Source organism: Malaclemys terrapin, chromosome 1, assembly GCF_027887155.1.
Source record: "Malaclemys terrapin pileata isolate rMalTer1 chromosome 1, rMalTer1.hap1, whole genome shotgun sequence".
NCBI lineage: Eukaryota > Metazoa > Chordata > Testudines > Emydidae > Malaclemys > Malaclemys terrapin.
The window spans coordinates 219407236-219418771 of NC_071505.1; the positions used below are offsets into that span (position 1 = coordinate 219407236).

At 43.2% G+C, this 11536-nt stretch overlaps 1 protein-coding gene across 1 annotated transcript; it reads right to left on the reverse strand.

Annotated features, from left to right (window-relative positions):
- Positions 1–3407: 3407 nt before the first annotated feature.
- On the reverse strand, positions 3408–11536 carry LOC128825316 (toll-like receptor 8). The gene is made up of 2 exons (XM_054007714.1): positions 11212–11536; positions 3408–6758 (listed from the first exon to the last, which is right to left on the reverse strand). Exon 2 carries the CDS (start codon positions 6750–6752, stop codon positions 3675–3677), a length of 3078 nt encoding a protein of 1025 aa, XP_053863689.1. The 5' UTR covers positions 6753–6758; positions 11212–11536; the 3' UTR covers positions 3408–3674.

Here is an 11536-nt window from a genome sequence, read left to right on the forward strand (position 1 = left end):
AACTGGAATATGTTTTGTGCTGCCTGTGCCATGTAACATAACCTTTACAGAGATATGGTCTACTATATCTATTCATCCCATTTGTACACATATATAATTTTGTACTTGAGGTTAAGAATATTGGTTGCATACTTGCTTAATTTCTAAGTAAGCTTTGTGAGGCATTTGGTCAGTTTCTGTAGGAAGGAATTTGCAAGGTTAAGTACCCAGTCAGGAAGCACTTGGGGAACAATGCATCTTGGAGAACAATGCATCTTGGAATGCTCCAATCCACATAAGAAGTCTTCCTGGAGACATACAAGATACCAGGTGGACAATGGCTTCTGCCTGTAAAGACTGAGTCATGCATGGACATGTGACTTGCCCAGGTGACTCCAGAACTCCATCTTGGAGCTGGACTTTGCATAGCAGTGAGGAGGGGGGTCTCCACCCACAAGAGAAAGTCTATCTAAACCGTGGGAGACCCCTCCATTTTGTCTTCAGCTGGCTAAGGAGAGCCCCTTCGCCCTCCAGGATACTTGGAAGAAACTGGAACAAAGGAGTGTGAGTGTTTGCTGGACCCAGACTAAAAGGAGATTAGTCTGTAAAAGGGAGCATTCTGGAACTGGTGAGGATCTTATCTGTATTTAGTTTGATTAGACATAGATTTGCACATTTTATTTTATTTTGCTTGGTGACTTACTTGTTCTGTCTGTTACTACTTGGAACCACTTAAATCCTACTTTCTGTATTTAATAAAATCACTTTTTATGTATTAATTAACTCAGTGTATGTATTAATATCTGGGGGGGGGTGGCAAACAACTGTGCATATCTCTCTATCAGTGTTATAGAGGGCGAACAATTTATGAATTTACCCTGCATACGTTTTATACAGGGTAAAACGGATTTATTTGGGTTTAGATCCCATGGGGAGTTGGGCATCTGAGTGCTAAAGACAAGCACACTTCTGTGAGCTGTTTTCAGGTAAACCTGCAGCTTTGGGGCAAATAATTCAGACCCTGGGTCTGTGTTGGAGCATATGGGAGTGTCTGGCCCAGCAAGACAGGGTGCTGGAGTCCTGAGCTGGCAGGGAAAACAGGAGCAGAGGTAGTCTTGGCACATCAGGTGGCAGCTCCCAGGGGGTTTCTGTGATCCAACCCGTCACAGCCTCCATTTATGGCCACTGACACAGCTTCAGCAAAAGCTTGACCAGATGAGTTCTTCACAATAGTGAGCAGTTTCTTAAGCTTCCTTCCTGCACCTGTTGAGGTAGCTTAAGCACCTTCTCTGCAGCTCAGTGCTCCAACTTGCCTCCTTAAATACATTAGGCTGGATCCACTTTATTGTATGAAACATACCACTGAAAGTCAATCACACTCTCATTGAACTTAATGGGAGTTTTGCTAGTCAACTGAAGCATGACTGGGCCCTGTGTTAACTAGAGAAGGAGATAATATGATAAATACAAAGTAGGGATCAGATCTTTTCCGACATTTTGTGCATTGGTACTCATTGCCCTAGCCCTCAGGTGCATCCAAGCTGCACTTTGGGTAGGACCAGAAGGAGTGAGAGAGCAAAGGCTCTGGGTGAGATGACATAGAAATGGCTCTTCCAGCACTATGCCACTTGGGGATTCCCATAGGCCAAGATGGGCCAAATATCCAGCTTTACTGGGGCTGGGGCTTTGGCCACTGACTAGTATGGGAGTCTCACATGTGGAGTAGCTGCAGGATAAGGCTAGAGGTGAACTTCAGTAACTAGTTATGAAATGAATACGATATAACGGCCTATCAGAGGAACAAACCTGATCAAATCCTCACAATAATCACATGCATCCATGTGATGGGATGCGACTCACTATTGTGGCACCTTCTGCTGGCTGTCCTGAGGATTAGCTCTTTTCACCAGTGTGCCTTCTTCTGGTGATGTCTTGCCACCGTCACTTCTGCTCCTGGACTCAAGTCACTTCCAGGACCATAGCATCCTTTTCATGACACAGCCCTCTGGCTGTGCAACACTCTGTGCTTCCCCCCCTTCCAGGGGAACAGCAGTCCTCTGTCCAGCCACTTCCTCAGTGGCGAGTGGGGGCAGGGGGAACCCAGGCCTGCCTGCTACTCTGGGTCCCGGCCCAGGGACCCTGTAGAGGGCAGCCACATGCTGCATCCCCTCCAACCTCTCCAGTCTATTTCCCTGGGCCACTTCCCCACAGTCCCAGGACCTTCTCCGCCCTTGTCTCAGGGCCTCAGCACGCCAGTCTTAGCAGTCAGCCAGGAGCTTGCTCTCACTCCCCTGACCAGCACTGCTCTGTCCAAGGTGCTAGTTTTCTTCCTCCTGTAGGGCAGCCAGTCCTCCCTCCTTGAGCTCCACGGAGAACTGAAGCTGCTCTGCTCTGCAGCCCTTCTTATATGGGCAAGCCCGGCCCTGATTGGCTACTCCTTGCAGCCCCTCTCTAATTGACTGTCTCCTGCACAGCCTCCCTAGGGCTCTATTAACCCCTAATGGGCCAGTGTGGGGCAGACACCCCATCACAATCTAGTACAGAAAGAGAGGAATCATTTGAACAGATTATCAACATTACCTTATTAATAATAGTAATACCATGAATAGACACAGGGCCCAATCTTGAGCCTAATAAAATCTATGGAAAAACTCCGATTAGCAAGATCAGACTTCTAGTGCCTTTGATAAGGGGACCTGTAACGGGGTGATGACTCACCGCTACGGCGCCTTCTGATGGTTGTCCAGGGAATTAGCTCTTTCCACTCAGGAGTGTCTTCTGCAGGCCTGTGTCCCACTTGCCACTGGCCCCAGTGTCCCCCTGCAGTCTCACTGTGTCTCTCCTCCCCAGGGAACCCCCAACTCCCTATCCCCACCTCACCTCAGCCTTTGACTACTGCCAGTCACCATCTAGCCCCCACTCACTGGGTTGCACTGCAGTATAATTGCCACTCATCATTGGCAAGGAGGGTCTGGACCTGCTGCCTTTGCCTACCCTTGGGCTGCCCCTCTGCAACCACAGTACCTTTCTTGGCTTTTAACAAGGCCTGCAGCCTGGGGGATTTCCAGGCCAGAGCTCCCCAGCTCCTCTGGCCTTTCCCCAGCCCTGCTCCACTTTAGGTACCCTGCTCAGCTCCCAGCAGCCAGGCCCATCCCTCTCAGCATGTAGAGAGAGACTCTCTCACCTCCAGCCTAGCAGCCCCTTTATAGGGCCATCTGTGGCCTGATTGGGGTGTGGCCTAGCTGCGGCTGCTTCCCCAATCAGCCCAAGCTTAGTGTTTCCCCACCACAGCCCTCTTACAGGGCTGTTTTAAGCCCTTCAGGGCAGGAGCGGGGTTACTCCCCCGCTACAGGACCGCATAGCACTTTACAAACATTAATTTAGAAGTGAGTCTTACAGAAGTGTAAAGGGAGGTATGCAGAGGTAAAGTTAGTTGCCCAGGATCACACAGTATTAAAGAATAAACTTTCTATAGATGAACAGTAAATATTATTAAAAGCTGAAAATTCTCTGAGCACTGAGGTTATGCATTTCTCAGAATAGTTTCATATTACGCATTTTTAGCTACAGGGCTTTAAATATGCAAGGCAGAATCTTTGGAACATAAAGCTTTGTCACAGTTACATTAGATGAAAGGTGCTTCCCATAAAACATCCCCATTCAATCAGCAAGGAAAATGATGGGCTAACCCCTTTCTATATACTGTACACCCCATCATCTCGAATGCTGTTATCAGTTAGCACTACACTTTTTAGTCTTTGCCAGAAAAGGCCTTCAGCGTGTGGATTCTTAGGCCAGTCAAGAACAGAGCTCTTGCAGATCCTCCTTCTTAGCCTCAGGTACTGGGAATGCTGTAGCACCGACTCCAGTAGAATAAACACAATCACATCTGTATTCTCATCCATTAGTCTCTGCAGAGCGATATAAAAAGCAATTTTAAAGTTCCCGTTTTTCACATATCTTTCAGTTAGAACAAATATTGTCTTTCTGCTGTGATGGATGCTCTGTGCAAGGTTGTCAATGACAGCCTTTCCCGGCTCCCAGTCCCTTTCCTCCAAACAAAGCAGAACATGCTTGTCTCCGTTTTCCTCTAGACGAAATCGTAGCTCATTTATTACCCAGTCAGTTACTGTTGCATCCTGAGTATCATAGGCTATGTACGCATCATAGAGAGCTTTGTCTGTGGCTGTAGATTTGTGTCCTTTTAATTTTGCTGCACACATATAGTAAGTATACCAGACATCCCAGTAAAAAAAATGTTTTGTAACAGCTATCAACATAATGTTAATAACAACAAAGAATGAAACATAAAATAATGTTGCAGCAACTTCTTCCAGAGCACAAGCATGCAGATCAATAGAGACAATGCTCTTTTTTCTGTGCTTATCAGGGATTGCACAGTTGACTTTTGTTGCAAGCTGTGGTATATAAATATTAGTTGTTTGTATCCATTTTATGAAGTCACTATTTTGGCAAGTGCAATCAAAAGGGTTGCCCTTTAACTTTAAATATTTTACACCTTGTATATGAACCAGTGTTGACTGGTTCATATATTTTAGCTTGTTGTGACTCAAATCAAGGAACAGAAGGCTGCCATTTGTATTTGAAAAGTCCAGAGCAATCTCTGAAATCCTGTTACCCCTCAACAGCAGAGACTGAAGGGACTGTTTGAATGAAATATGAATAGTTCTGAAATTATTTTGACTCAGGTCAAGCAGCTTCAAATATTTCAGTCTGGTGAGGTTTGCAAAGATAAACACTTGCAATCTGTTGTTGTTTAGGAATAGCTGTGTTAGGTTTGGTGGCAGGCTCAGGAATGCTCTAGTAGGGATTTTTAAAAGTCTATTGTGGGATATATCAAGGTATGTTAGGCTACCGAGATTCTTAAAAAAATTTATGTAACTTTCATGTTTGTCGCCCCATAAAATATCAAGGCAATTTCCTTTAAACACTAATTCTTCAAGGGATTTGCTGCTTAACTGTCTGTCTGTCAGTCTGGAAATAGCATTCCAACTTAAGTTTAAAACCTTTAGCTGAGGAAGCTTTTCAATAAATGCCAGTCTAAGTGTGACTCCTGCCAGGCGAAAATAATGCTTGTTATGGGTCAGGTCTAACACTTCGAGAAGTTTCATTTCATTAAATGCAAAACCATAAGCAAAATCCAATTTATTATTTGATAGATCTAAATATTTGAGTTTGGTTAGGTTGAATTCAGTGCCATTGAAAGCTTGGTTAATACCATTTGAAGACAAATTCAAGCAGGCTATATCCTTAAAACTTTTAAACTGATTTGGGTTAATGAAGATGAGGCTGTTTGAGCTCATATCCAATGCTTTGCCATATGAAGAACACTGGGGTCTAAGAATGTAATACAAGTAACGGTCTATTTTTTTGTACTTTTGCATAACTGAAGGGCTCGGCTGGCCTTCTCGTTCCAGAGTTAGATGGCAATATTTTCGGAATGCCTTTTTTCCAACCTGTTCTAAAAGACAATTATTGTCCCCTACAAAAGGTGATATTCTGTTATCTGTTAAGTAGATTTCTGTCAGGTTACTAAAATTCTGGAATACAGCGAGATCAATTTGTTTAATAAAGTTTATCCCAAGATCAAGGATATTTAGCTTTTTTAGAGCAATTAGAGGTTTTAAGTGCTTTTCACACAGGTCTTGGAAAACATAACCTTTAATATATAATCGTTTTAAAGAGATTAGAGAAGAAAAATGTTGTGAGAGGTTTAGATACGATAAGTATACTTGTTCCTCAAAGTTGAAAGATAAGTCAAGTTCCTGTAAAGAAGTCAACTCCCGTAAGAATTCGCCAGAAGCTATTTCATTTTGTAAATAGTTAAATGCCAGGTGCAGCACCTTTAGCTGTGTCATGTTCTGAAACCAGATGGCTGGTACACTAGTAAGTGAGGTGCTGGTGAGAACCAAAGTCTTTAATTTGTTAAGATTTTGGAAAGCAAATTGGTGTATTTGAATGGAAGAGTTTATAGTGCAGGGTTCACATGGAAAAGGGGCATTATAACATCTTGGACAGTTCCTGCTTAGGTCAAGAAGGTGCAAATTAACCAGTTCATTAAAATCACCTTGGCTGATTCTTGTTATCCTATTAAAGCCAAGATAAAGTTCCCTTAGAGATGAGGGCAAATTGAGGGGCACTCGGGTCAGGTTGTTATAGGAAAGTGACAGCACAGTCAAATTGGTGAGGGCCACAAAAGCCTCATCCTCTATTTCAAAAGTTTTTCCACAGGGATTGCTATAGTAGCAGTTCCGATCCATGTAGAGTTCCTTCAGATTTTTGAGTTCTGAGAAGGTGTTGTTCTTAATAGAAACTATTTTGTTGGCATTCAGCTCTAATGAGATTATACTAGGTGAGAGACCTTTGGGTACTTCCTGCAGGTGATTGTGACTGAGAGCTAATTTCTCTAATTTTGTTAAGTTTCTAAACAAGCCAAGAGGCTGTGCCATTGACTGATTTATTGCATTATAGTTAAGGTATAACTGCGTAAGATTTCGGAACTTTTGAAAGATCACATTAGAAACATTTTTAATACGGTTATATGAAAGTATCAAACAGGTAGCATTGTCATTTATTTCCAGTGGCACTGCCTTTAAATGTTGATGCCTGCAGTCAAAGATTATGGAAGAACTACTGTTTTCTACATGCACTTTACAAGGCACTTTCTTAGAAACCCAGGGATAATAGAAGATTCCAGACTCCACATGGCTCATGAAGAGTAAGCAAAGCAGTTTGTATGAGATGGCAGCCATTTTATCCTAAAAAACAAACAAACAAACAAACGAAAAAAACAGTAAGAGGCAAAAAGGCATCCTTCAAAAAGTGGAAGTTAAATCCTATAGAGGAAAGTAGAAAGGAGCATAAACTTTAGCAAATGAAATGTAAAAATATTATTAGGAAGGCCAAAAAGAATTTGAAGAACAGCTAGCCAAAGATTCAAAAAATAATAACAATATTTTTAAGTACATCAGAAGCAGGAAGCCTGCTAAACAAGCAGAGGAGCCACTCTATGATTGAGATGATAAAGGAGTACTCAAGGACAATACGTCATTTCAGAGAAACTAAATGAATTCTTTCCATCGGTCTTCACATCTGAGGATGTGAGGGAGATTCCCAAACCTGAACCATTCTTTTTAGGTAACAAATCTGAGGAACTGTCCCAGATTGAGGTGTCATTATAGGAGATTTTGGAACAAATTGATAAAGTAAACAATAATAAATCACCAGGACGAGATGGTATTCACCCAAGAGTTCTGAAGGAATTCAAATGTGAAATTGCAGAACTGCTAACTGTGGTATGTAACCTATCATTTAAAGCAGCTTCTGTACTAGATGACTGGAGGATGGCTAATGTGATGCCAATTTTTAAAAAAGGTTCCAGAGGCGATCCCGGCAATTACAGGCCGGTAAGCTTAACTTCAGTACTGGGCAAACTGGTTGAAACTATAGTAAAGAACAAAATTGTCAGACATATAGATGAACATGATTTGTTGTTGAAGAGTCAACATGGTTTTTGTAAAGGGAAATCATGCCTCACCCATCTACTAGAATTCTTTGAGGGGGTCAACAAGCATGTGGACAAGGGGGATCCAGTGGATATAGTGTACCTAGATTTTCAGAAATCCTTTGACAAGGCTCTCTCACCAAAGGCTCTTAATCAAAGTAAGCTGGGATAAGAGGGAAGGTCCTCTCCTGGATCGGTGACTGATTAAAAGATAGGAAACAAAGGGTAGGAATAAATGGTCAGTTTTCAGAATGGAGAGAAGTAAAAAGTGGTGTCCCCCAGGCAGGGCCGTTCCTAGACATTGTGGTGCCCTACACAGCACCACTCTCCACGGGGGGAAGGGGAGGCTGGCCCCAAGCCTCTGTGGTAGGGGGGCAGGAGCAGGCTTGGGGGCCAGGGTGGAAACCGCCCCCCAGCACGAACTGGCAGAGTGGAGCAGGTGGGGGACGGGTTGCTCCACTTCCTGCCACCCGGTGATTGCAGGGCAGACCCACACTCATGGGGCAGCGGGAAGTGGAGTGACCTGGTCCCAGCCCGCTCTGCTCTGCTCCCCTGGCTCCCAGCAGTTCCTTGGGGGAGGGAACCGTCCCCCAGCAGTCACCGGCGGCGCAGCTAGGATCCGGCGGAACGGAGCGGGCTGGGGCCAGGTTGCTCCACTTTCCGCCACCCAGTGAGTGCAGGGCGCGCCCAACCCCTGCTGCAGTCCCCCAGGATGTAGCTCAGGGGAAGGAGTGTAGTGGGGGGCGGGGCTGGGTCGGAGCAGGAGTGGGGGCTTTGGGGAAGGGGTGGAGTTATACATATTACAATTACTTGAAATTAAATGACCACAGTCCTCAGCTACACCCAGTATCCACTGGCCACAGCTGAGGGAGGTGGGTGTATTTGCAGCTCCCCGATCCTGGAAGTGGCTAGGGATCAGTTTGCTTTCAATATAGTTTACAGCAGCCCTGCTCTAAACCAGGGTTTCCCAACTCATGTGTCTCTACCCAACATTGGGACACCAGAATGTGTCAAAGGGTTGTGTGGGAGTCCTGGCGCAGTGTTGAAAGGCAGCTCTTTGTGGCTTTGGTCCTGTGGGGTTGGCTGGGTTCAGCTCCCCACTCCAGGTGGGTTGTGACCTGGTGCTCTGGGCTGCAGTGCTGCTCAGGTTTGACCTGGACACCCTTCCATCATGATCACAGGGGGCCCAGGCCAAACCTGAGCAGCACGGCAACCCTGCAGGTCACAATGCCTAGAGTGGGGAGCTGAACCCAGATAGCCCCACAAGTCTGGAGCCACCACTCTGGTACGTTTGGTGTCTTTATTTAGTACTTGTTACATGGGAGTTTGGGCCTAACTTGGAGGATCTGGGGCCTACTTATTTCAGTGAACTTAGGGCCTGGTCCAATGTGCATGTGGAGCACATGATCCTGTATATGTACAACTATCTTAGCCTTTGCAAACATTGTCAGTTCTAGCTGGGTATTTATTAAAGTTGTGAGTGAATTTAGGCCCTGGGGATCATTGCATTAATAGCTCAGGCATGGGCCATGTATAGTGCAATTTCTCCATTCAGCTCAGCCACTGTTCACCCAAACTTCTGCTATACTGCTCCTATCTCTCTTGAGCAAAGACTGTTAGTCGTAGCAAGTAGACTGAATTATATGGTGGCTATGCCTTGTTCAGAAATAGGAGCTAGATTAAGATCAGTAAACGGAGGGCCTGATCTCACATCCAATAAAGTTAACCGGGTCTTTCTATTGAATCAATGAGCATGGGATCAGGCCCACAAACTAAAGTTGCTATATTAGCCGACTTTACCACTGAGCTCTTTTATTTGAGTATTGCTGACTAACACTCCCAAATTACACCTTTGGTTTTAAACATTCAAAACCTTCACATTCACCTCCAATAGATACCAAAAAGCAATGCGCAGCGCAACGTCGTCAAATTAGCACTCTAGTACAAAGTCTTCATATTGCTTGGGTGCCCCCTGTGTCAACAGATCAACTCATCTCAGTCACACATTCAGAAAATGATTCTGCTTTAACAATACTGAGGTCACTTTTAATGTTTTGAATGTGAGTTTGATAAGTTGGTGTATGCATTGCTTTTCGGTATCTGTCTGCTGGAGGTGGAGGTGAAAGCCTTATGGAGAGTGGTAGTGTCTTACCAATAGTGCTTTGGGCAATACAAAAGTGCCCAGGAACATAGGAGACTTTTCCCCTAGCTTCTTTCCATACTTTTCACATTTTCAGTCGGTTGGGCACGTCCTGATGCAACTTTAGCTACCATTATGTGACATTTTTGTGTTTTCTTTCCTACCTTTTATATATTTGTAAAATGAGAAGGCAAGTCATACCAGATTGCCTGGTAGCTTTGATGAATAATAAGGCTGGTGAGATGCATGGGAATATAAACTACAGTCAGTAGAGATGAAATTTGAACTCGTCTCTTTCCTAATTCAGGGAGCATTCAACTAGACTACAGGAATATTTGGGGGTGGGGGAAGCAGGCTTGCATATGTATGTGTGTGTCAGTCCCTGGCATCACTGAATTAATCACACAGCAAGTACAGATTAGCGCATTTTTTTCAGTTATGTAGGAAATTACAAATCATGACACAGATGAAACTCCCTTACGTATAACTGCTTTTATATTAGTCACTAAATCAGGATCAACAGAAGAATGAAACACAGCTCCCAGAGTGGTTTTTGTTTTCTTTCAAAGAGTATCCAGAAAAAAGATGAAACAATAAGGTGAAAAACTTCAAAAAAGGAGGGGTCATTTTGGAGCTCTGATTATTTTTTCTGTATCAAACCAGTTTCCATCAAATCCCCAGGAAAAATACAAAGAGTTCAGAAAGTTTACTTTCTATGTTTTGTGTGTTGCTATTTTATTGAGAATTTAACCAAATCGTTTTAATGCTCCTGTTACACTGAACACTCAATCTTAACTAGGGATTTGCAATCAACAACTCCCATCATAAAATGTTTGCCCAGTAACTTTTTCCCAATCTGCCTACAAAAGTTAAAATTTAAACAATGTTGCATCTCTAACTCCATGATCAGGCGATTCACCAACGACCAACTCAGGACTCGGATAAGAAAGAGTGAGGGCCTGATTTTAAAATGTATTTAGGCATCTAAAGATACAGATAGTTGCCTATTGTGATTTTCAAAAGCACCAAGGTGCCTAACTTCCAATTTGGTGCCTGAGTGCTTTTGAAGATCCCATTAGATGTCTATCTACTTTATAAAGCTAGCTCTTAGAGTCTGATTCAAAATCCATTGAAGTCAATGGAGAGGTTCCCACTGACCTCAGTGAGCTTTGGATCAGATCAATATAGCACTGTTCCTTTGCTTTCCTTGTGAGCTCCATTCCTGTAACCTGAAATCAGCAGCGTATCTGCCCTCTCTTTGTGTGGCAGATTAAAGAAAAAAGGATAGAAATTGTAGCAGAATGGAGTAGAAAATCAAATGTTGGAGCTGACAGCCTTGACAATGTCTGTTCATTAAAGAATGAAAGATAAGCAGTAAAAATGATTAGCAGTGATAAAGTTAGAACAAAATGTTAATTTTAATACAATGGATATAGTAGTTTTTTCTAAAATCCCTAAGAATTACTAGATATTTACTAACTTTAAAATATATATATGTGAGAAAATGGAAAGTTCTCAACTTATTCAAATAGAAATAGACAGTCTTATAACTGTACCACTTACTTACAGAAATGAAGAATTCTCACTAGTAGGAAGAGATACATCGATAATAATGTGTTCTTGCGGTAAAGAGCGTGTCCATGGAAATCAGTTGCAGAAGCCTGACTTGTACATCATTGGAGAGTAGCATAAAGTCTGCCTTAAAGAAATCCTTTTCTCCAGCATATCAAAAATCACTGCTGGCAAGAAATTAAATGTGAAATCCTCCATCTCCATTTATGTCCGGGTTTGGAAATAAACAGTTAATTTGAGCAGATAGTGCATGCTGCGTTTTTTCTATAAATAACAGGACTGTTTCAGAGTTAATAGAGACATACTTCTTACAAGTTTGC

Bases quoted from the DNA above. Each gene is read 5' to 3' on its own strand.
- LOC128825316 (XM_054007714.1), bottom strand. From the start codon at position 6,752: ATGGCTGCCATCTCATACAAACTGCTTTGCTTACTCTTCATGAGCCAT.